Genomic DNA, 27121 nt, shown 5'->3' with positions numbered 1-27121 from the left:
GCCCTGCAGTCATGGCAGGGGGCAAGGAAGATTTAGATGGTAGGTGCAGTGTGGGATGGGGCATCACATGGTAAGCTGCACTGTGATTTCCCCACCTGTTCCCGGTTGCATAGATTCCAACCAATGATCCTCCTGAAAGTGAGAGAGAGAGGGGCAGAGCCACCTACACTGCTAGGAGGTACTAGAGCTGGGCTGTGTAGGTGAGATGCGAAGAAACCTTTTGGGGGGATGTGTGCATATGTAGTGGTGTGCCCCTTTATCCAGATGCAGGTGCAAGTCCCTTTAACTCAATTCCCCATAATCCTCTGGGCTCCCAGCATCCCCTGAGTTCCAGGACACGCCCAGGGAGTATAAATGCCAGCTCCGCCCAGCTTCCTGTGCTCAGAGAGATCCTGCCTGATGGGACAGCAGTGACTGGGCAAGTGAGCTGTCCCCAGGTGCTGGGTCCTCATTCGATAAGTCTGGTGTGTGGGCCTCCAGCAGTGAGCACAAGAGCACACAGTATTTATCCAAGCCCCAGTCACTGGAGAGGACTCTGTTACAGTCCATGTGGAGAAGTTGTCCAAGCAGTCGGTTGGTCCTATCTACGGCCCCCAGAGCCTCCTGACCAAAGTCAGCATCAGCAGTGCCTGTGTGAAGTCTGTGCCAGCAGGAAATACCCTCAACTCCCAGTCTGCTGAATGAACGATCAATCTTTGGGAACACGTGAGAATATTCAGATCTTTTCCTGTCTGTAAACTGAACTCAGAACACTCTGCTGCCATCTAGTGGCCATTACTAGAACTGCAATAGAATTGTTTTCACACGTTTTATGAATATTTCTCCTTTCCTCATATTGCTGTTTTGTACTGCAAACCCCTGTTCACATGATCTCCTGTACAATCTACGTTCCACATTGTTAAGTAAAGTAGAAATTGCACATCACCACTGGTCTGATCATTGGCTGATACCATTACATAACACTTGGCGTCACGAACAGGATCAGCCATGTCAGTCAGTGGTGAGGGAAGCAGCACTGAGGGTGTCAAACAGTCTGCCATAGCTTCCCTATTGCTGGCAGGATTGCTACCACAGCAACTGCCTAAGTACACAGGACCAGATCAGGACTTGGATGACTGGATTAGGAGATTGCGGGGCTTGATCCGGTCATATGGGGTGCCACCCACACAGCAGGCAGATCTGGCCATTAATGCCCTTGAAGGGGAAGCAAGGAAGTTAATTTTGCACCTTCCAGCAGAGGACCAGGATTCCCTAGACAAGATAATCAGCCGCTTGGAAGCAGTGTACACCCAACCGGTTGCATTAGGGGATCTTAGGGCTCGCTTTATCAGTAGAAGGCAGAGAGTGGGAGAATCCATTCCGCAGTACGCTCTGGAACTGCAGGATATAGCAGCCGAGATCCGACGCAATGAGAGGAGGCGAGCAGGACGTGCTGGCTGGAGTGATACAGACGGGTGGCTGAAGGATCAGTTTTTGGATGGACTTCTGTCTGACAAAGTCAGGGAAAAGCTACAAGAAAAGGACAGAAGTAACCCAAACTTAAAATTCCACGAAATTTTAGAAGCAGCTATCCTGTATTCAGAGCCCAGACGTGCCAGTGTGGACGTTCTCATGGCCGGCACAGGGGATAAACCATGTAAACTGCCACAAACTGAACAAATAGCTCCATGGGAGGTGGCCATCCACAAGCTGACAGAAGGAATGGCCCAGCTCCAGACAGAACTTGCCACGCTGAGGCGCAAGCGAGATAATCCAAGGGGGCCTAGAGAGAACATCCCTTCATGGAGAAACCGATCACCGCCCCGCCGGCGACCAAGAAGGGAGAGGTCACCCTCCCCATGTTGGGGCTGTCAACAAAAGGGACATTGCTTGAGGGACTGTCCTGATCAAATACCAAGGGGGCCATTAAACCCAGAGCGCCCCGCCGCTAGGAGTCAAGCAGTGGGGCGGTCCAGCAAAACGACTCCCCAGTCACACACGGAGGACGTGGGGGTCGATTGCCCTGTGGTACATGGGTACTTCGATGGCCAAGAGATCGAGTGTCTCTTCGACACTGGCTCCCAAGTCACTATTCTACCAGAACCTTTGTTCCAGCAATACTTCCCAAAGAAGAAAATGAGTCGAGATACCCCATGGTCCTCACTGACAGCTGCCAACGAACTTTCTATAGAAGTGGTTGGGATTACCTGGATGAAGGTAAAACTGTGGGGACAGGACCTTGGCCAAAAAGGTGTGGTGGTTACACGTGTATCTGGAAAAGGACAGCCGCAGGTGATATTGGGCATGAATATCATCCAGGGGCTGAAGCCCGAGCTGTTGAAACGATGTCCTACCCACCTGGGACCACCTAAAGAAGTTAGAAATCTGCTTCTTACCTTGGCAGCACTAAAGGACAAACACGTGGCCAATGCCCTATCACGGTACCCTTCAGTACAACCACAGCGAGATGTGGATGAAGAGGCTGAAGAAGAAGAAATTCCACCCGTAATGAGGGCTAGACCTAAGAGTCAACCACGGGTGGACCTCATCCATGTATTGAAAGAGTATAACTGGGCGGAAATACAGAAGAATGATCCTGTGATTGCCCCAGTAAGAGAAGCGATGCAGTTACAGCGGTGGCCCAGTAGAAGAGAAAGATCGCGACTGCTGCCAGAGACACAAAAACTGTTGGGTGAATGGTCACGTTTCTTCTTGAGAGATGGCATATTGTATCGCAGAATAATGTTCCCCCATGACTCTTCGGTAACCTGGCAGGTCGTACTGTCACGGGCCAGAGCTAGACAAGTGGCAGAAAGAATCCATGTGGAAGGAGGACATTGGGGTGTCCACAAGACATTCGCCTGGTTCAAAAGGCAAGCCATGTGTGTGGGGCTGTTCCAGTTGATTAATCAGATATCCCAGCACTGTGCGGTATGTTCCGTGACAAAAGGGGCTGAGTCCCAGGTGCCTCCCATGACTTGGAACACGTCTGCCCCATTGGAAGTACTAACAGTTGAATTTCTCACCCTTGACATGTCAGAAGATGGACATCGCTATGTCCTTATTATGGTGGATCACTTTACTAAGTTTGCAGTAACCGTGCCAACTCATGACCAGACTGCAAAGACTGCAGCCCAAGCAGTGTGGAAGCATTTCTGTCTCCCTTATGGCTGCCCTCAGAAGATACATTCAGACCAAGGGCCCTGCTTTGAAAGTGAGTTCTTCCAGGAATGGTGTCGCTCCTTAGGTGTCAAAAAGACGCATACGACCCCATACCACCCACAGGGTAACGGAGCATGTGAGAGGTTTAATAGTACCCTGATACAGCTGTTTAGAGGACTGGCCCGTGAGAAACGAACCAGATGGACCCATTACTTGGCTGAATTGGTTTGGAAGTATAACCATACTGTGCACTCAGCGACAGGTCGCTCTCCTTACCATGTGATGTTCGGCCGTACTCTTGGGGGACCCACAGATCTATGGGGTGTTGTCCCCACTGAAGAAATGGAGTATACTCCAGCATCCTGGATTCAAGAGTGGAGGCGACGCCTGTCAGAAGTCCAACAGTTCGTAAAGGATCGAACCTGGGAGGAACAAGAAGAGTCAGGAACGGAGGTCCATGACCTGAAACCTGGAGACAGGGTCCTGATCCGGCGCAAAGGTGCACATCAGCAGGGTAAGCTACAAACTCCATGGGAGGAAATGCCTGGAGTTGTGTTACGGCAACCCATCCGAGGAGTGCCAGTCTATGACATACAGAAGCAAAATACTCAAGACAGGCCAAGACGGTTACACCGCAGGCTCCTTAAGCCTATTGAAAGCTACAGGGAGATTCATGGGAGCTCATCTAGAGAGCCAGAAGAACAGGTTTCAGAGCCACCAGTAACAACCCCAACAGAGAATCAGTGTTGGCTATTCCCTGTTCCCCCACTGCTACCTCCAAGTCTCTCAGGAGAGATTACAGGTACAGACAATGCCGTACAGCCCAATGATTGCCCAGCTCAGATTCCTACTCCTGCTGTGGAGCCCTCTGACCCACTGTCTACGGAGAGGCCTGAAAGTGAGGATGCACCTTTGCCTGCTCCTGGAGAAGAGCCTGAACCTCAACCCTTGAGATGTTCTCAGAGGCGCAACTTTGGGAAACCACCTGAATGCTTTGCACAAGAGGACTTTGTATGGTCTGTGAACTTGCCTGGGATCGCAAGTTCAAGTGGGGTGGAGTGTAGTGGTGTGCCCCTTTATCCAGATGCAGGTGCAAGACCCTTTAACTCAATTCCCCATAATCCTCTGGGCTCCCAGCATCCCCTGAGTTCCAGGACACGCCCAGGGAGTATAAATGCCAGCTCCGCCCAGCTTCCTGTGCTCAGAGAGATCCTGCCTGATGGGACAGCAGTGACTGGGCAAGTGAGCTGTCCCCAGGTGCTGGGTCCTCATTCGATAAGTCTGGTGTGTGGGCCTCCAGCAGTGAGCACAAGAGCACACAGTATTTATCCAAGCCCCAGTCACTGGAGAGGACTCTGTTACAGTCCATGTGGAGAAGTTGTCCAAGCAGTCGGTTGGTCCTATCTACGGCCCCCAGAGCCTCCTGACCAAAGTCCGCATCAGCAGTGCCTGTGTGAAGTCTGTGCCAGCAGGAAATACCCTCAACTCCCAGTCTGCTGAATAAACGATCAATCTTTGGGAACACGTGAGAATATTCAGATCTTTTCCTGTCTGTAAACTGAACTCAGAACACTCTGCTGCCATCTAGTGGCCATTACTAGAACTGCAATAGAATTGTTTTCACACGTTTTATGAATATTTCTCCTTTCCTCATATTGCTGTTTTGTACTGCAAACCCCTGTTCACATGATCTCCTGTACAATCTACGTTCCACATTGTTAAGTAAAGTAGAAATTGCACATCACCACTGGTCTGATCATTGGCTGATACCATTACATAACACATAGGTGGGAGATGGGGGGAAAATGGAGTAGAGGTGAGGAGGGGTGGAAGTGAGATGTGGACAGCCAAGAGAGCTGAACTCTGCACACTATGCATAGCACACCCTAAACCCTGTACTCTATATGTGGGGCACTCCCCAACCCTGCACTCTGTGCACAGCGCACTCCTGAACTCGGCACTCTGTGCACAGCGCACCCCTGAACTCTGTGCACAGCGCACCCCTGAACTCTGTGCACAGCGCACCCCTGAACTCTGTGCACAGCGCACTCCTGAACTCTTTGCACAGCGCACCCCTGAATGCTGCACTCTGTGCATAGCACACCCCTGAATGCTGCACTCTGTGCACAGCACACCCCTGAATGCTGCACTCTGTGCACAGCACACCCCTGAATGCTGCACTCTGTGCACAGCTCACCCCTGAATGCTGCACTCTGTGCACAGCTCACCCCTGAATGCTGCACTCTGTGCACAGCTCACCCCTGAACTCTGCACTTTGTACACAGGGCACCCCTGATATCTGCACATAATGCACTCCTGGTATTTATTGCCCCTTTAAGAACCTCTCACTGTGCAAATTGGCCACACCCACTGCTCAAAGCAGTTCATCAGGGGAGGACGTGGTTGAGTTCCTGAACCTATTCTCTCAGACAAAAAGCCCTGGGTAAATGTATATGGTCTCACAGATACAACCGGCCCTTTGAGGGAAACCATAATGCTAATGAACAGGCAAAAAATTTGGGGGAGCATACCCATGTATTTCCAAAGCTGCTGCAGCTATGAACCAAAAGACATGTATATTAAAAAAGAATAGCGCGCAAATGCAAAAGAAATTACTACCAAATCTGAAGAGAGTCCATAAATAAAAATGGGGGTTTGGTCCCACCATATGGCCATATCGTGCTCAAGCCCACTACTGCGTCAAAGTACCCCATTATCAGTGGGTCCTACACTATCCATGAAAAAGAGATGAATTCAGCCTTTCTAACCCTTGGAGATAATACTCCTTGCTGGGAGAGATGTGCAAATGCACTACAGGGGACTCCTCCTATATCCACTTGATGGTGGACACTGACTGAGTACAGGTGTGTGTGGTGGGTGGGGAGGGCTGCTCAACCCCGATAGTCTGGTCAGACCGAATATATAATAAACAGTCCCCTGTAGTGCATTTGCACATCTCTCCCAGCAAGGAGTATTATCTCCAAGGGTTAGAAAGGCTGGATTCATCTCTTTTTCATGGATAGTGTAGGACCCACTGATAATGGGGTACTTTGACGCAGTAGTGGGCTTGAGCACGATATGGCCATATGGTGGGACCAAACCCCCATTTTTATTTATGGACTCTCTTCAGATTTGGTAGTAATTTCTTTTGCATTTGCGCGCTATTCTTTTTTAACATAATGCTAATGCAGCCCTCTATAAAATTGAGTTTGACAACCCTGTCCTAAATCCTCTGTCCCTTAGGCTGGCCATAGAATATTATTAGTTTTTTTGCTCTAGGCTGATTTAAAAAAAAAAAAACAAAGATTTGATTCCCCATCTGCATAAGCGAGGTGGATAGAGGAATCCTCACTGCTGCAATACTGTATTCTGACTCCTCTGCTGTCAGAATATACTGATTAGCGCTGCAGCCAGCTGATCGAGAAACATTTACCAACATTACCGTTCAGTGGTAAAGGCCATAGATGGATTTAAATTCGTCTGGTCCATGCTGAACTGGTCTAATTTCAAGCCATTTGTGGGCAGCTTTAGTTTAGGCAAGAAAGGGTGCATGGCTTTAGACGCACAGCATTGTGTACCTGTCAAAGTCAGCTGTGCAGGTTAGTCCATACAGCCAAGGAACTGTGCAAACACAAGGCACAACATAAACGGTAGAGGCTACAGGAAAAGTTCACTTGGATGTTAAAGAAAAACAGGAAGCGATTTCAGTGCTCGAGTATCATATATACAATGGAGCGCGTGACTATTCGACATCTGCTTATCAGTATCTTACAGTTCACATGTGAAAAAGCATCTATTAGGTTACCTTCTGAAAACATTGCAATATGAGTCCATTGCATATAAACGTCATAGGTCTTTAACAACGGGGTGACATTTAGACTTTGTAAATAGAACTATTAGCGCAGGTTATACAGCTCCTAAATGAAAGCAGAGTGCAACAACAAGATAGAATTGTGTTGTAAAGGGTATGTGTTATGTCTTCGAGGATTTGAGAATATAGGAAGCGACCATGCATAACACTGGCCATGCCATGCTTGTACAGTCATATTTGATGACTTTAATGGTACCTTCAAGTTGCTGTTCAATCTGAATATTAATTTAGATATGCACAGTCCTCCTGTTTGTTTGCAATGGCAATTTGCTGCTACAGTACTCAACTCAAAGAAGGTTGCGATCTTTATGCAGCCACAGTGTTACCCTTCCGCTTCCAATATTTCTGAATCCATATAGCAGTTGTGCATTCTGATCAGCAGGGGATCCGTGAAGAGATCTGCTGCTTTTTTTGACAACATTGTCCATTCAGTAGAGGTGTACCAAATGGAAATTTTGGTACTGAAAATGCAGGATGCACTTAAAGTAGAAGTCCACCCTAACACTAAAATCCCTGCATTTATAGACCTCCATGATCTAACACTATCTAGCCCTGCAAAGAAGAATTCAGTATATTTACCTTTTTTGAAGTCGATCCGACCTGATACCACGATAAACTGTCAGCCGTGGCTTCGCTGTGGAGGCGGGTGCAGAGGACACATCCAACAATGGAAGGCCCATTGTAAGTCTATGGGGGACATCACTTCCCAATCATTTCACAGCCATTGTCGGCTGTTTCTTCTGTAGAGCTTCCACCGCTGGAGACTGGATCCGATCGGCTTTAAAAAAGGTTTGTATACTGATTTCTTCTTTACAGGTCTAGATAGGTTAGTGCACTTCCGTTCTGGTGTTAAAAATTCTTCTTCTGCATTTTTGGTCAGTTAAAACCGCACCACAAATGCACCTCCCCGTTGAAATGCATTGAAAACGCATCAATAACGCACTCATGTTACGTTTTTGATGCAGTTTTTGAGTCGCTTGACCGATAAAAAACAAACCATAAGCACGGTAAAATTGGTGCCATTATTGGCACCTTTTTTTCTTATCTGCAATATTTTGGTTACCGAAATTTCGGTGCATTTCTACTATTCAGATTTCATCTCCAGCCCAAAATTAGACTCATGTTAGGTCTATGACCAGACAGATGTGAATGAGCCTAGACACCTCTGTTTACATCCGCCTGCCCATAGACTAAAGTGGGGTACACACTACTAGTGGAAAATCTGCTAAAAATTCCCATCCGAGGTAAAATCGTACGATTTTCTGCTAGTGTACACAAATTTCAGCAGCCGATGCCGACCTTTTCAACAAAAAAGAAAACAGAGGGTCAAACACCAAAATTTTTATCGTCCGTCCCCAGCACTGCCAATTTTCATGTAATGTGTATGCAGTACGTCTGTTAAAAATCCGATACGAAAGACCACCCATGATCTGAAGTTGCTGACAACCAAAACAATAATTGGACGAGAAATTTAATGAATTTCCGCTGACCGGTCGTCCGTCTTTTGTCCAGAGTCGTGTCTGTTGGTTGGAATGTGCTCTAGACTGCACACAAATTTTCCCACACGACAGAATTCTACTTCAGAAGTGATGTCATGTGTTGGATTGCTTTGTATGTGTTCTTTCATCTTATGAGCAAGACTAGGCATGCTCAAAGATTTTTCCCCATCGAAATCTGTACTAATGAGATGAAAATCGGACGTGTTTTGACGGTCGACAAAAAGTTTTTATAGCCTGCACACCAGGATTTTTTCGGCCGAAAAGTCGGAGTCGGTTGTCGGAAGCATCATACTAACAAGCCGAAAATCGGCAGATCGGTCGTGGGACGAAAATTTCCGGCCGAATTTCCACTCGTGTGTACGGGGCTTTAGTGAACATTATGCAGTGTCAACTAAAATCGGTCCGATTTCCGTCAAGTGTGTACGGCCTTAACATTGAGCTTCTATTCAGAGCTGCCTAAAATCTGATAAGCTGATCTGATTGGAACAGTTGTGTGAAAGGACCCTTACCAATACACTGATGTATAACAAAGTAGTAAACAAGCCACAAAACAACATTAAAAAAAAAAAAAAACTAATAACATAAAGCTGAACTCTAAGCTAATATAAAAGACAAATGTTATTACAGCTCTGTAATAATTCATCATTGAATGGACTTTTTAGATGGAAGCAGTATAAGAATCTTACTGTGACTCAGTTCCTGTACAGCAGAGCTGGAGTGTGAGTGGAAGAAGCAGAACAAGGAGCCAATAAGGCATTGTGCTGATAAGAAGCATGCTGATAGGAGTGACAGAGAGATGAGCTCATCACTGTGTTGCTTCTGCCAAGAGTCTACCCAAAATGATATTTCAGGAAGATAATGGCAGGCCAGAATTACCTGCCTATCTAGATGCACCTATACTATACAAGGGTTCTTCAAAAAGTTTCCGCACTTTTTTTAATTCTATTAACCACTTTAGCCCCAGAAGGTTTTACCCCATTAAAGACCATGTCATTGTTTGCGATTCGGCACTGCGTTGCTTTAACTGACAATTGCACGTTTGTGCGACACCGTACCCAAATACAATTGAAGTTCTTTTTTTCCCACAAGTAAAGCTTTCTTTTGGTGGCATTTGATCACCTCTGCAGTTCTTCATTTTTGCGCAATAAACAAAAAAAAAAAAAGCGTCAATTTTGAAAAAACCCCAATATTTTCTACTTTCTGCTATAAATCATTCCCAATAATTTTTTTTTTTATTAGTTTTTTTTTTTTATCCGTTTTTTTTAATTTGTATTCTGCTACTCATTTTTGTTTAAAAAAAGTCCCAAAAAGCTTATAGTGTTTACAAACTACGGGATAGATTTTGTGGACTTTTCTTTTCTTTTTAATTTTTTTTTTTTTTTATTAGTAATGGCAGTGATCTGTGATTTTTAGCGAGGCTGCGACATTGTGGCGGACAAATCTGACACTAAGTGATACTTTTTGGGGACCAGTGACATTAATACAGTGATCAGTGCTAAATAATATGCACTGTTACTATTTAAATGACACTGGCAGGGAAGGGGTTAACATTGGGGGGTGATCAAGGGGTTAAATGTGTTCCCTATATGTGCTTTCTAACTGTGGGAGGAGGAATGGATTGAACAGAGGCACAGAGAGATCGGTGATTCAGCTTAGCTGAATTACACAATCTTTCCCTACCTCTCTGACAGCTTTGCCGAAGATTGCGGGAGGCCCGCGGCGATCGAGCCCGCTCCTCCCACAGTCTGCGCGCTGCGCCAAAACTGCGTGCACATAATTACGTCAATCTGATTATGCCCAGCCAAGCTGCTCTGCCGCAGTAAATCTACGTGGGGCGGTCGGTAAGTGGTTAAATATAAACAAGTGTGACCCCTCATACTGTATATATGTGCACATTTTATGAATGCTCCACGAACATCATAGAAAACGATTTGCAAAATTGGCCACAGCCACTCTGCAAGACGCAAGCTTCACATTTTGTAATCACTGCGCTTTATTTATTAATCCAAGTAACCTCTAGCAACCAGTGAGATTTCACCTTATTAAAAGTGGTTGTAAACTTCCCTATAAAGTTTGTATGAAAAGGCTTACCTATAGGTACTGTAAATATCTCCTAAACTTGCACCGTTTAGGAGATATTTACTGTATACTGCACTGATGACATCATCGGCACATACTCTCTGAAGAAGCGACCGCTCGTGTGGTTTCTTCAGAGCCCTGTGCTGTGACCGGCGGCCCCTGCGCGAATGCGACGTTACGCGGCTCCAACGATGAGGACTTTGTTTGCAGGTGTCACATAATGTGCTAGTATGCAATGCATACTAGCACATTCTGCCTTTACTTTTAAGGCAAGAAAAAAAGAAAAGAAAAAAAAAATAAGCAGACTTTACTTCCTCTTGAAGCAAAGATGTTTTCTGACCAAAAAAATTTGTAGATAGAAAATAAAGACTGCGCACATCCCAATGCGGATGGTAAAATACAATGATGATTTTCTTTAGCTCATTCATACAGATCTGCTGTATACTGAATACATGTTTTCTCTCCCCGTGGAGGAGCTAAAACCTTCTGATGAAAGCTTTTGATTGGCTGCGGCAATGTTCCACCAGTTTTCTTTCAGCACAAAGGCTCCATTCTTTATACCCCTCCCTGGACTGTGTCACTTCTATTCCAAGAGATCTTTTTCATTTTCCTCTTCCTTTTGAATTCTCTAACAAAACCGCATGGATTCTAGTAGAAACAGTTTGGAACTTTTGATTGTGTATTCAGCTGTGCAGATACAGTAGGATGAGTCACTCCTGTGCAGCCCAAGCTTCAAAGTTACATGTCTGATAAAAAGGTCTATTCTAGAATATACTGCCGGTGGTTTAGCACAAAATAATGTATCAGATTTTTGATTATTTGGTGACTTGAGTGCACTTCTGACCCATCTTTCTACCTTCTTTCCAAAGGAAATGCGGGCTGATGGTGTAGCCTGCAAACAGGTTTTTAAGAAGATTCGCCAGTGACGCCGACTGTGACTGTGAAAAAGAACAACTGCCATCTCAGAATGACATAGATTAACCTCTCCTCAGTCATAACGATGCATTTTATTATTAGTATATTATTATAGTAGGATGCCATTTGTGTGATTTGTTTTATAATGCCACTTTAGGTACTTTATTAAAAACACTAACCTAACTCTGGTGCTTGTTTGGCTTGATGTTGATTCTGTGAAGATTGCCCACATTCTAAGCATGTCAATGAATAAATAGTTAAAGGACTTCATGCCAAAAAACAAAGTTTTTATCACCCTTTAATATAGTGGTTAATAAGTTGTTAATGAGTAAATGAAGTAGATGAAAAGGGTGCGCTGATATAGAATGTAATGATGTAGCAGTAACTAGAGTTCCAAAACCTAATTGGAATAATATGAGTGAAAAAGTCTAGTGCGCTTACAATACAAATATTCCAGTGAAAATTCACATACAAATAAAATTGGACATAAAGGTGCTAAACCGCAATCAGAACATAATGTGCTAGATTTACACATAAGTAAATAGAAATTTTCAAAACAAATATCCAAAATGTGACGTGACAGCAGTGGCGTAGCGTGGGTTGTCAGCACCCGGGGCAAGGCAAGTAATTTGCGCCCCCTAACCCGACTTTGAGGTCACAAAAGTGTGAAAGGGGCCTTCATTAATCAAGGTATAGTGTGCCCCCTTTCAATGCAGAGTGACCAGCGTGCCCCCTTTCAATGCAGAGTGACCAGCGTGCCCCCTTTCAATGCAGAGTGACCAGCATGCCCCCTTTCAATGCAGAGAGACCAGCGTGCCCCCCTTCAATGCAGAGAGATCATCGTGCCCCATTTCAATGCAGAATGACCAGCGTGCCCCCTTTCAATGCAGAGATACCAGCGTGCCCCCTTTCAATGCAGAATGACCAGCGTACCCCCTTTCAATGCAGAATGACCAGCGTGAGATGGCATAGGCGAGGCTTGGCTTGCAAAGCCACCCCACCCTACACCAATGGACAGGTGAGGCACAGCCCAGCCCCGCCCCGACCCGCCATTTTCAGCCATAGGGCGGCCACGCTGGACTTATCCCAGCCTAAAGATGGAGGCAGCCGCAGACAGTGTGTGAACTGTGTATGTCAGAGTCAGACAGACAGAGTGACACTGCGGATGCGCCCCCCCAGATGTTGCGGCCGGCCCCCCCTGCACCCCCCACACTACGCCACTGCGTGACAGTGCTAAACAGCAACCAAGAAATAATATGCTGGAATACACAAAAGTCCATAGGTAAATGGAAATATTCAAAAAGAAAGATTCCTCCAATCTGAGTCGACGCCTTCTGAGGGGAAACGCGTCAGTTGGAGAAGCCGGCGCCGTCACTACTCACGGTCCGCGCTGCAGGTGGCTGCGAACAAGCTTTTTCACATTCGGTTTATGCAAGTGCTCTACCATTTATAATAAAAGTATTTTGGGGTAATGCACTATTGGCTGCTACTTCCATTCATGTGTATCCACTACCCAATATCTGAGGAGAATTTGAGGACGAGGGTTTACATGTGAGAGAGTGCCTACATTTCATCTCTGAAGGGACACCAATACTCCTCACCATCCATCTCCACTGCCCTGGGAAGTTCTCGTTAGGAGGAATCTGTAGAGGCTCTATTTTTTGCCATTTGGTAAGAGGCCCATATATACTATTTTTCTCACGAGGTGGCACCGAGTGGGGTGGTGAGTGGTGACTGTCTAGTTAATGGAATCCACAACTATCCATTTGATTCATGTCATATGCCTTCCTTTACGTCTGTCTGGTAAGGAGCCAATTCACTTTGGTTCTGGGAACCCACAGGTGAAATATCCCATACGGTATATTGTGTGTCCCCCACACCAGTTTGCTGACATTTTTGGACTTTCTTTTTGAATTTTTCCATTTACCTATGGACTTTTGTGTATTCCAGTACATTATTTCTTGGTTGCTGTTTAGCACTGTCACATCACCTTTTGGATATTTGTTTTAAAAATTTCTATTCACTTATGGACTTTTGTGTAAATCTAGGACATTATGTTCTGATTGCTGTGTACCACCTTTTTGTCCAATTTTATTTGTATGTAAATTTTCACTGGAATATGTTTATTGTAAGCGCACTAGACACACATTTTTTTCACCCAAGTTGTTAATGAGTACTTGGCTACCCACACCTCTGTACTCTGTACACTATGCTGTACAGTGTACACACTGCTACCCTGAATATAACACTGCATGTTCTCTTATTGCATACCACTCCACTGTGCTGTATGACATCTATGCAATACTGCTGCTATACAATATATACTTCCAAAGAGTGCCACTCAGTTTTTCATGCTCTTCTTTACTGCACCTCTCTATATAATGCACTATACATTCTGCATTCCACATTGCTGTATTACAGTACATCCGGAAAGTATTCACAACACTTCCATATTTTATGTTACAGCCTTCTTCCAAAATGGATTAAATTCATTATTTTTTCCTCAAAATTCTACATAACAATACATAATGTTAACATGAAAGAAGTTTGAAATCTTTGCAAATTAATAAAAAAAAAAAACCCATGTACATAAGTATTCACAGCCTTTGCTCAATACTTTGTTGCAGCACCTTTGGCACCAATTACAGCCTCAAGTCTTTTTGGGTATGATGCTACAAGCTTGGCACACCTATTTTTGGGCAGTTTCTCCAATTCTTCTTTGCAAGACCTCTCAAGCTCAATCAGGTTGAATGGGGAGCAACATTGCACAGCCATTTTCAGATCTCTCCAGAGATCTTCAATCGGGTTTAAGTCTGGGCTCTGGCTTTTACGGTGAAGGAGCAGCAAGCAGACCCTGAGGGGAGATTTTTGTATATTAATGGAAGATTATTCGATATGGAGTGTACCTTTTGCAAATATTTACTCCCCAAATAAAGATCTAAATAAGTTCTTGAGGAAAACCCTGAAGATTGATGACATTCAAAGAGGGGAGGATTATTGTAGCGGGAGACCTAAATATGGGGTTGGACCCATGTCTGGATTGTTCGACGGGGACTTCCCATCTCCCATTACAAAGGCAGTACGAAACTAGGAGATTATTGGGGGGAGTGTCAACTAATGGATGCCTGGAGGGTGAGAGTGAGACACCCAGAATTTAGAGATTACACTTGCTATTCTTCAATACATGGGTCTTATTTTAAGGATCGATTACATTTTAACCACTTAAGCCCCAGCCCTATTTCGGACACTTTTTGTTCACAAGTTAAAACCAGTATTTTTTCCTAGAAAACTACTTAGAACCCTCAAACATCATATATATTTTTTTAGCAAAGACTCTGGAGAATAAAATGTCGGTCATTGCAATATTTTTTGTCACGCGGTATTTGCGCAGCAGTCTTTAAAACGCCGTTTTTTTGGAAAAATTTTGAAAAATCACATTTCACTGCATTTAAAAAATACTAAACAGTAAAGTTAGCCCATTTTTTTTATATATTGTGAAAGATGATGTCACGCCGAGTAAATAGATACCCAACATGTTACGGTTTAAAATTGCGCCCCCCCGTGGGATGGCGACAAACTACGGTCAATAGAGATCTCAATAGGCGACGCTTTACATTTATTTAACGGTTACCAGTTTAGAGTTAGAGTGTAGCTTTTTTTTTTAATTATTGCTCACACTCTGGCGATCACGGCGATACCTCACATGTGTGGTTTGAACAGCGATTTCATTTGCGGCTCGACTTCCGTATACGTTTTTTTTTTGTGCGCAAGCTAACGGTGACGGGGGCGGCTACATTTTTTTTTTTTTCCCATTTATTTTATTTTATTTATTTTTTTAACTTTGTTACAGTTTTTAAAAAAAAAAAAATCTGATCACTTTTATTGCTGTCACAAGCAATGTAAACATCCCTTGTGACAGCAATATGCAGTGACAGGTACACTTTATGGAGGGATCGAGGGTATAAAAGACCCTAGACCCCTCCACTACACTTCCCTGTATGCAAAACGCCAAAAACTGCGTTTTTGCATACAGCCGTTTTTCAAATTTGCCGCCTTTTGCAGCACAGTAACCCGGAAGTGACGTCGTGGACGCCGCCTCCGGGTTACGTCATCGGAGACCCGATCGAAGCCGTTTCCGGCATTGATCGGGACTCCATCCAGCTGGCGGACGTGTCGGCTGGGTACTCGGGGCTCCCGGTGGGACGGGAGCCCCGGTAAAAGCCACGGAAGGCGGCGGGAGGGGGGACGTCCCCTCCCGCCCCCACGGGTAACGATCGAGCAGCTCCCGAGCCGCATCGGTCGGTACCGACGGAAAGCCAACCGTCGGTTTTAAACCACGGTACCGGGATGATGCCTCTAGCTAGAGGCATCATCCCGGTACACTACCGCAAATTTTACAGACGTATATATACATTAGTATGCGGTAAGTGGTTAATAGAGCATCAACTCCTAGTCTCCTTTAAGGATGCGATAATTAAGCCCATTACACTCTCTGATCACACCCTGGTGATAGTGCAGTTAGATCTATTTTCAGCAGCACCTAGAGGTAGGGCCTGGAAACTGAATGACTCACTCATTCAGGATCCTAAGATAGTCGAGAAAGTAGAGAAGGAGTTGGAGAGCTTCTTCGTTATCAATGATACACCAGAGATTTCACAAACTACCCTGTGGGAATTGCATAAGGCATTTATAAGGGAGATACTAATAGGCATTGGGACACAACGAAAAAAGGATGAACCAGCTACTTAGGAACACACTTTGGAACAATGGACTAGACCCAAAGGCATCCCAGAAAAGCGAGCGCTAATTGAGAAGAGAGGGGAATTGACGGCACTTATGGAGCAGGAGACAAAAAGCGCATTTCATATAGTTATGAAAGAAAATTATCAATGGGAAAATTACCCTGGGAAATTGCTAGCAAAAGTAGTGAGAGAGAAAAAAAATGCATCCCATATTCCCAAAACTAAAAACGAGAAAGGAGAAATTGTGCATTCCTCTCCAGATATCGCCCATGTGTTTCAATCATATTACAGACAGCGCTACAATGTTAGACAGAAAAAGAAAGGTAGGGATAGAGGTAAGAAAGTTTTAACTGCGAGGGAATATCTGCAGGAGCTTGATCTTTCAAGACTACCCAGAGAGAAGTTAGAGGATTTAGAAGTCCGATCACACGGGAAGAGGTGGGATGGGCAATAAAGAACATGCCCTGGGGAGCCTGGGTCCTGATGGATACTCGATCCTGTATTATAAAAGGTTTCAAAAAATTATAGTCCCCAAATCATGTGAGTACTTCAACACACTGGGGGAAGGGGAGCATTTAAGAGAGGAGTCTATGCTTGCCTACATAACTCGTATTTTGAAGGAAGGGAATGACCCCACGACACCAGCGAGCTATAGACCAATTTCCCTTTTAAATACAGATCTAAAAATCTTTGCAAAAATAATAGCAGAAAGATTAAAACCTTTGCTACCGAAATGGATATATAATGATCAGGTGGGCTTCGTGTCTGATTGGGAGGCGAGGGACAACTGCCTTAAATCACTCCTTTTGATTCACGAAGTAAAAAAGAAGGGCATTCCACCTGTACTATTGTCTATAGACACCGAAAAGGCCATTGACCGGGTCGATTGGGGTTTCATGTTTGAAATTCTGAGATTTCTAGGCATTGGAGAAAGGATGATAAGATGGATCTATGCCTTTTTATTACCACCGAATGGCAAGAATAAGAGTAAATGGCAGTTTGCCCCCCCCCCCTTTCAAACTATACAACGGCACTGGACAAATGTGCTCTCTTTCCACAATTCCACAATGTTGTTTGTCCTAGCTGTAGAACCCTTATTGTCAGCAATTCGTAAAAATCCAGACATTAGAGGGGTTAAAGTGGGGAGTAAGGAGTCCAGGGTGACTGCATATGCGGACGATGTACTATATTTTATCTCTAACCCCAGGCTAATGCTCCCAGTAGTGCTCGAGGAATTGGGAAGATAAAGGAAGCTATCATAATTCAAGGTTAACATAGCTAAATCAGAGATCTTGAATATTACATTACCAAAGAGAGAACAACAGGCAATTCAGCCTAAATTCCCCTTTGTATGGTGTAGAGAGGAACTGGGATACCTTGGCATGAAATTAACTACATCATGAGTGACTCTGTATAAGGCTAATTACTGTATATCCCAATGTTAAATAAAGGTGAATGAGCAGCTGAACTCCCTGAGACTGGGACCTCTTTCATGGTTGGGTAGAATAAATGTGGTAAAAATGAACATTCTTCCCAAACTTCTATACATATTCCAAATGGTCCCAATTGCCCTCCCCCAAGCCTACTTTAGGAAGTTAAGGGCAATGGTATTAAAATATACAGTATATGGGTACACAAATGCCCGAGAATCGCCTATGCAGTTCTAACAAAGGGAAAAGGGCAGGGGGGATAGCTGCACCTGATTTTAAAAAATATTATCAGGCAACATGAGTCACTTCTGATTAATTTTCCTGACACCAAGAGAAAAAATGGTGACGAGGAGGGCACAGCCTGTGATTGACAGCCTCAGCTCTGTTCCTGTGTGAAGGGGGAGGGTCCCTATCCTCCAATCAGCTCTCAGAGCTCTTCTTACTATTGTAACTTCAGGTCCCCACCCCATGCTTTTTAGAGCTGAGAGGTCCAGTGTAAATTCTGCAGTTTGAATGGACGTAGGGTAAATATTGCTGTAGATAAACAGGTACAACTTATATAGGATTTGTTTCATCTCTGTGTATCACCTGAGGGCGGTCAGTACACTGGGTATATGTGAGGGTTTACAACCACTTTAGGTTATCATCAATGAGGCTGACAATCATTTCTGACCGGAGAAAACACAAGTGAAGATGAATAGTTTCGATGCCTTTATGGTGAACACACTTCAAAAGAAGCAAAAAATATTTTCAGCTTAATGTTTATTTCATATTTGAACAATACATTGATGTTAAATAGATGTCAGCAAGAAGATTGATTTGTATGCCAACAATCCCTCAGCAAGTTGCTGTGCGTGGCAACAATGGCTGAGGTTATTGGATGTGCTCTGCTGCAAAGTGCAAAGTTAAAAGATTAGATAAGCTTCCATTTTATACCGACTATCTGAAGACTCTTCTCATGCTGATAGGGTTTAAAGTTTTCTGTTCATGTCCAATAAAATATTATCAAGTAGCTTCAATGATCAAAGTTGGTAAATTTATTAAAGATTGTGAAATGTTTACCTTCATTCATTTCAGCAATATAAGGCTGTATTCACACTTTGAGCTCAGTGTCTGTGGTCAGGATGTCTGAAGCTTGAGCATTTCTTTAAAATTATCCTTAGGCAATAGAAAGCTTTTACTAGAGGAAAGAAATGTGTGACTAGTGTGGCATGTTTTCAGATACTGCCATTAAAGTCTACTGGGGCAAAACGATTGAAGCCTGTTGCTCCAAAGAAGCTTCTGCAGTTTTTCGAGCTGCAAGCTTCAAGCGACACTGCGCACAGGTGTAAACAGGCACAACTGGAAACTTTGGGATTTTGGATGTTGAAAGTTTTGGTGATTCAAGCTACAAAATACTAATTTCTCTATGGGGCCTGAGTGTAGAGCTATTGTGAAGCACATGGACACATTTTAAACTCTGTAGCTACCCAACATTTACATTACAAATGCATACCTCCCAACTTTTGAACTTGAGAATGAGAGACATTTCAGGGAGTCAGTGACCTGAGGGATGCCATGAGCATAGCACGCCTCAGCAAAAAGTAGGGGTGACCAAACATGATAGTGGGAGGGGCTAAAGGGTTAAACAAAACCTGGATTTCCTTGTACCTATAAAATTTGGTTTGATTGCTGTGCCACAAGCTGGAGTCTCCAGTGTGAACCAACCCTTAGGGAGAGAGATTGGAGGCAGGGAAGGATCACTGGTATATGGAAGGAATTATCACTATGGTATATGTAAAGAAAGGAAGGAGGGATCACTATGGTACATGGAAGGCAAGAAGGAAGAATGACTATATCATATGAAAGGCAGGAAGGATCACTATGGTACATGAAAGGCAGGAAGGATCACTATGGTATGTGGAAGGCAGAAAGGATCATTATGGCACATGGAAGGCAGAATGGATCACTATGCTACATGGAAGACAGTAAGGATCACTATGGCAAATGGAAGGCAAGGAGGATCACCACAGCACATGGAAGACAGGAATGATCACTATGGCAATTGAAGGCAAGGAGGATCACTATAGCGCATGGAATGCAGGAAGGATCACTATGGCACATGAAAGGCAGAAAGGGTCACTTTGGTACATGGAAGGCAGGAAGGACACTATGGTACATTGAAGGCAGGAAGGCTCACTATGGCACATGGAAGACAGAATGGATCACTATGGTACATTGAAGGCAGTAAGGATCACTATGGCACATGGAAGGCAGTAAGGATCACTATGGCACATGAAAGGCAGGAAGGATCACTATGCTACATGGAAGACAGGAATGATCGCTATGGCAATTGAAGGGAATGAGGATCGCTATAGCACATGGAATGCAGGAAGGATCACTATGGCACATGGAAGGCAGGAAGGATCACTATGGCACATGGAAGGCAGGAAGGATCAAAATGACACATGGAAAGCAGGACGGATCACTATGGCACATGAAAGGCGGGAAGGATCACTAAGACACACGAAAGGCAGGAAGGAAGAATTGATCACTATGGTAAATGGAAGGCAAAAAGGAAGGATAACTATGGCACATGGAAGGAAGGAAGAGAGAGAGGGGTGAGTTTAGTCACAGGCTTCCACTCACCCGAGGCTGGCTGTTCTCCCAAGGCTCAGGCAGTGACATTGTGTGCACTGCTTCAAAACTCCCACCCACACAACTCCTCCACAGCCACAGGATTGGTTGCATGCTGGGGTTTGTGAATGGACACAGGGGTCACAGGGATGAGGTAGAGCAGATCTAGCCTACCTCCTCTGCCATTCTGTAAAGTGGGCAGGCAGACAGGTGAGCGAGTGGGGGAGGTGGGGATACTGTGCTGCGCACAATGACAGGCAGAGTCAAGTGCTGGAACTTGTTCCGACACTGGATTCCCCTACGCAATTTAGCCTAGATTTCTGGGACACTGGGATTTACTTGAAATCCCAGGACGGTCCCAGCAAATCCAGGAGGGTTGGGCGGTATGCAAATGTTCCAGACCCACATACTTGGTGATAAATGTCCCAGATACGTGCAGGTTAGTCAGAATAATGGGTGCCTGTCACTTTGCTTTGGGGTTTGAAGGCTTTATTGCACATGAAGAGAAGGGAAAGATGGGTGAAGAGAGAACTGGAAACCTGCAAAGCTCCTCTAAAAACACAGTCTCTGGCCTTATTGCTTGTCTCTTTAGCTTTCTGGGTCCCTCTCTCACTAAGCTATACTGACTTGACACTGAAAGTTAGAGATGGCTCCCGGACATCTGAGGTTCAAGTGGTAAGAAAGACTATGAGCTTCAAGGCAGGACAGCGTTGCAAAGGTTCCGGAGTTTCTTTCCTCCTCCAAAGTCTCTCAACACCACAGTGGACTTAGACTATAAGCTTTTTGGTGTTCCCTGTCTGCTTATCTGTAGGTGAGTTTAAAAGCCATCAAATATGCTTTATGACCTTTTTCTTTTTCATCGACTATTTTGATGTAACTCATGTGGCTCGCGGAGCACTCTCTTGTGGACCACGACTTCCTGCTCTTGGATGGTGGGTCGGTAAACCCAGATTGCAGGTACCCGACACACCATCCCAGAGCAACAGTGTTAAGAATGGAGCGCATGGTAGAGGAAGCATGCCGATGCTTCCTGTATAGCGCCAGCTCCTGTCACAGGTGGAGTGATACTAAATGCACTTCGTATAGGACAGCAACTGCCAGAAATACTTGCCTGTGATTCCTTAAATGAAGATTGTATTTAAGGGTCAGTTTTTTTTAAATTAAAATTACATAGCAATGGGCATATCTGTTCTAGTTCTGCACTGGTTACTCTGGGCTGCTTTCAAACTGATCCGCAGGTGCAGTGCAGCGCAGCGCACCTGCGGGTTACCTGCATTGAGCCATAGACTTCTGTTATTACCTGCTGGTTTGGTGTACTTTCTGGAAGCGCACCACACCTGCAGGACATATTAGAATTCTATGACAAAGTGCAGCTAACCCGCAGGAAAGCCAAAGGTGAACTGCGCTGCACCCACGGTGTGGGAAAAAACTGCAGTGCATCAGTTTGAAAGTAGCCTTAGACCCCTTTACATGACTGGTTCGATCTGCGGACCCAATCAGACCCTCCATTCCCCTCTATTGTGGACTTATGTCCATTAAAACATGCCTACCTCCAATTCGATCTGCTAAAAAAAAACGAAAAAACAGAAGGGGATCTGCCCCCTTCCGTCTGGGCGGATCGGAGGGCCCATAGAGTAGAGTGGGCTGTGTCTGTGTTTATTCTGCATTTACAGAGAGGACCCATACTTGTCATCTGCCTGCTCCGCTCAGTGTGGCCTGCGACCAGTTACCAAGTCACTTAAGTGGCCCTCGCTCTTCTAAAGGTTGTGCACCCCTGCTTCAAGTTGTATATGCAGCAGTATTTAATATCGTGGCTGTAGCTGGGCCCATAACCCGTGTAAAAGCTGCTATAGATATGACTTACCAGTGAACAATGGCTGACCCCTTCTTGTTTTTTAAAAAACAAAAACTGGAAAAAAAAACATCATAACTATTTAGTTCCACTACATAGAAATATACATTATGCAAGCCAAACAACACTACCACCTAGTGGTCAAACTTTACATCACCGTATAATGAGAATGGTTGTTGCACCTATGCCTGTGTTAACAGCATGCTAATAAGCTGCATGAAAAATATTGCTGTGTTTCAACTGTAACACTTCTTGTTGCCCATTACCCCATTGCCATAGGAGACACTTGCGTTGGGCAAGGGCTTATTGGACAATGGACACTATTTACAGTAGAATGGGAATTGTGCTGAAGGTTTTCTCCTTTATTTTCACCTAGTGATCTTCTCAGTAAAGCTAGATACACACTATACAACTTTTGTGGCTAGATTTCCTTCAGATTTACATTTTCTATGTAGTGCAAGGGCCTGCCTGATTGCATACAAATTGAAAGTGTTTAGATTTGTCCTCATTTTATATGGTTTTGGTAAATCTAAAGGAAAAAATCTCCAGGGAAAGGAGGGCAGTGCTGTGCCCTGCTCTGTCCCATTCTTTGATTCCTTGAAGCTTTGGGACGTGGCCTGTAGGCTATACCCTCTTCGGTCCCCTCATGTGCCGGTGGCCCCCATCTTTTATAACCCCCACTTTCCCCCCGGGGCTTCAGGCCTCTCAATTTCAATGGTGGATGGATATGGGTCTTTATCGAATAGGTCACTTTATAGATCACAGAGGGGTTCGACCTCCTACTTATTTCAGAGAGACACTGCAGATGCCCCCTGGGGAATCCTATCGCCTCCTCCAGATTACCCATTTTCTTCGCACCCTTAAGGACTACCATAATGACATTACGACTAGAACTCTGTACGAGAACAGGTGTATGGGGCGACCTGGGACGGGAGGAGGAATCTCGGAACTGTACCGGTTATTTGCCGATACGACAGCTAGGCCTTCCTATCAGCTAGCTTGGGAGACTGACCTGGGGGAAACTATTGACGAGGAGGACTGGGACCGATGGTCGACTATGGTGCACAGGGGGATACTCAACACTACTCTGGTGGAGGCAAACTATAAAGTGCTTTCTCGGTGGTACTTGGTGCCAACGAGGTTGGCCAAATTATTTCCAGGTGCCTCCCCCCTGTGTTTTCGACAGTGTGGACAGCACGGGGATATGTACCATGTGTGGTGGAGTTGTCCGAAGGTCCGGCGGTTTTGGATTCGGGTGATTAACCTGATCCACTCAGCGACGGGCCAGAGGATCGACAGAGATGCCAAGACGGTGTTGTTCTCGGACTTGCCGGTTGAGATCCCTAGACATACCCGTTCCCTTATATTCTTTATTCTCCTGGCAGCAAAAATTACTGTGGCACGGGCTTGGAAAACACCCGTGCTGAATATAGTGCATGTAAAAACCAAAATGTCGTGGAATATGCTTAACGTAATGTTGGCCAGCATCCGTATGGATAGGCAGCGTAGATTTGACCGAGTGTGGAGCCCCTGGGTAGAGTATTTACAGGCTCCGTAGTTGCGGCTGGGTGGATTGGAGTCCGGTGCAGAGGGACATGGGACGGGTGGCTGTTTGCCTTTGTCTTCTATCTATTCTTCTCTTGGTCTCCTTTCTTTTCTGGCTCTTTCCTTCTCTCTTCTGTTTTCCTGATTTCTTGCATGTTTTTTTCTCTCTCTACCCATTGAGATGTGGGCTGTTCTTCTCTTCCTTTTCTTTCTGGTCTTCTGCTTTTCCGGTTATTTACTCTCTTGGGGGTTTGGCTGCTGGAAGGACGTTCTTGACTCAGGCTCCGGAACTCTGGTTTGGGTTTTCTGCTATGGGCCAAGGATGCTTTCTGCTATTTGACCGTTGGTGGGAGCAGGTTGGTTTCCCCTTTTGGGGAGGGAGGCTGGGGGGGGCTTCACACTTTCATGGACACAGTTTGTGCCCGTTGGGGGTGTCTGGGGGGGGGGGCCCTCTGCTGGCTGATATCTTATTGGAGTTTGGTGAGTCCTCTGGACTCTTGATGTATTTCCTATGGAGGGGACTACAGCTGTTGCGATTTAATGTATCTTGCTGTTTATTTTTATCACTGACTGTTGCTAATACTGTTTGGAGTCATGTTTTGTTATGTATTGTCCGGGTACTGGGTGCCTTTTCGCAGGCCCACCCCCTTTTCTCTTGCCTATGTTTTCTACATTTTCTATTTTATGTTGTACTACTGCAATATGTTGTTTAAAATCAATAAAAAACTATTGAATACTAAAGGAAAAAATCTAAAGACAATTGTATAGTGTGTATGGCCCATAAGTCTGTGGTTTTTCAACAGAGCAAGCTGTCCTGCAGATGTCACAATTAGAAGGTTGGAAAACACTATTCACTACTGCCATGGGTGCTTACAATAGTCAGTTGTTTTACAAACCCAATTCCAAAAAAGTTGTGACACTGTACAAATTGTGAGTAAAAAAGGAATGGACTAATTTACAAATCTCATAAACATATATTTTATTCACAATATAATATAGATAACATATCAAATGTTGAAAGTGAGGCATTTTGAAATGTCATGCCAAATATTGGCTCATTTTGGATTTCATGAGAGCTACACATTCCAAAAAAGTTGGGGCAGGTAGCAATAAGAGGCCGGAAAAGTTAAATGTACATATAAGGAACAGCTGGAGGACAAGTTTGCAACTTATTCGGTCAATTGTCAACATGAATGGGTATAAAAAGAGCCTCTCAGAGTGACAGTGTCTCTCAGTAGTCAAGATGGGCAGAGGATCACTAATTCCCCCAATGCTGCGGCGAAAAATAGTGGAGTAATATCAGAAAGGAGTTTCTCAGAGAAACATTGCAAAGAGTTTGAAGTTATCATCATCTACAGTGCATAATATCATCCAAAGATTCAGAGAATCTGGAACAATCTCTGTGCATAAGGGTCAAGGCCGGGAAACCATACTGGATGCCCGTGATCTTCGGGCCCTTAGACTGCACTGCATCACATACAGGAATGCTACTGTAATGAAAATCACAACATGGGCTCAGAAATACTTCCAGAAAACATTGTCGGAGAACACAATCCACCGTGCTATTCGCCGTTGCCGGCTAAAACTCTATAGGCCAAAAAAGAAGCCATATCTAAGCATGATCCAGAAGCGCAGGCGTTTTCTCTGGGCCAAGGCTCATTTAAAATGGACTGTGGCAAAGTGTAAAAATGTTCTGTGGTCAGATGAATCAAAATTTGAAGTTCTTTTTGGAAAACTGGGACGCCATGTCATCCGGACTAAAGAGGACAAGGACAACCCGAGTTATCATCAGCGCTCAGTTCAGAAGCCTGCATCTCTGATGGTATGGGGTTGCATGAGTGCGTGTGGCATGGGCAGCTTACACATTTGGAAAGGCACCATCAATACTGAAAGGTATATCCAAGTTCTAGAACAACATATTCTCCCATCCAGACATCGTCTCTTTCAGGGAAGACCTTGCATTTTCCAACATGACAATGCCAGACCACATACTGCATCAATTACAACATCATGGCTGCGTAGAAGAAGGATCGGGGTACTGAAATGGCCAGCCTGCAGTCCAGATCTTTCACCCATAGAAAACATTTGGCGCATCATAAAGAGGAAGATGCGACAAAGAAGACCTAAGACAGTTGAGCAACTAAAAACCTGTATTAGACAAGAATGGGACAACATTCCTATTCCTAAACTTAAGCAACTTGTCTCCTCAGTCCCCAGACATTAGCAGACTGTTATAAAATGAAGAGGGGATGCCACACAGTGGTAAACATGGCCTTGTCCCAACTTTTTTGAGATGTGTTGATGCCATGAAATTTAAAATCAATTTATTTTTCCCTTAAAGTGATACCTTTTCTCAGTTTAAACATTTGATATGTCATCTATGTTGTATTCTGAATAAAATATTGAAATTTGAAACTTCCACATCATTGCATTCTGTTTTTATTCACAATTTGTACAGTGTCCCAACTTGTTTGGAATCGGGTCTCAAAGGAAAAAACTGTAGCTGCTTAAAAGGTGTAAGCTGGAGTTTGGCTTAAATATTCTAGTGTATCTGAATCTGCTAGTACAGCTAATATTACCCTACCCCCAGAATGACAATGCTGCTGTCTAAAGGTATTTCTGTTCCGCCTTCATCTAGAGTGTACACACCCTAATACAAGAGGTATGTAACTGGCAGGATCACCAGGTGAAAACAGAAGAAAAAGGGCCTAAAAAAGAAAACTAAGGCAGCCACCAGATCTAATGATGGGTAGGCTGCATGCTGCTCTCTCTGGGAGAACTTTGAACACAACACTAGTAACCAGGGGGGAATCACCAGCCCTCTTGTCAGGGGCCCGGGAACACAGGGTGGCCCCAACAGCGGCGGGGCAATTACAGAAGGAAGCCCTGTGCTGCTCTCTGCAGCAGCTGAAAGGTAGTTTCTTCCCCTCCTGCCAGCTTTCAGTTGCTGCCGGGAGAGACACAGACACAGGGCATCCATCCTGTAAGTGCTTCTCTGACACCGATCCCCTCCCTGTTCTGCCTGCTTCTGATCCCCCCCCCCCTTCTTGTGCGCTCCCCTTTCACTGTGCCTACCCACGACAGCGCTGCAGGCTTCCCTGTCTTGTGTAAAAAACGAACAATGTAGAAAAAAAAGAATAGTTAAACATTGCAATAAATCATTTTAAAAAAATTGTAAAAAAAAATAATTGTAAACATTTTTAACATAAAAAAATATATAATTTTTTTTTTTTTTTTCAATGTAAAAAACAAATAAAAAGGGCTAATTCACACAGGTTCTCTGTTATGTTCGTGTCCCCGCTAATAATGATTTTAGTGTATTTTAAGTGAAAATATTGTCTTGATATATTCGGGGGGGGGGGGGGCAGCCAGGTAGGCTGTACGCCGTGATTTCTAACAGCAGCCCTGCTGGTAACAATTGCTGTAATATT

General features: G+C 44.6%; 1 protein-coding gene across 1 annotated transcript in view; it reads left to right on the top strand.

The window, feature by feature from the left end:
* RBP1 (retinol binding protein 1) overlaps positions 1-11688 on the top strand; it is a 51958-nt gene extending 40270 nt beyond the window's left edge. The window contains exon 4 of the mRNA XM_082251871.1: positions 11460-11688. Within this exon, the coding sequence (XP_082107997.1) occupies positions 11460-11516 (57 nt within the window). The 3' untranslated portion in view covers positions 11517-11688. The remainder of the gene's footprint in view (positions 1-11459) is intronic.
* The last annotated feature ends 15433 nt before the right edge of the window (positions 11689-27121 follow it).

The sequence above is a fragment of the Pelophylax lessonae genome (genome assembly GCF_965119305.1).
Source record: "Pelophylax lessonae genome assembly, chromosome: 3".
In the NCBI taxonomy this organism is placed as follows: Eukaryota; Metazoa; Chordata; class Amphibia; order Anura; family Ranidae; genus Pelophylax; species Pelophylax lessonae.
The sequence above is the reverse complement of the archived record's forward strand: the minus strand, read 5'-3'. Positions and strand labels throughout refer to the sequence as shown.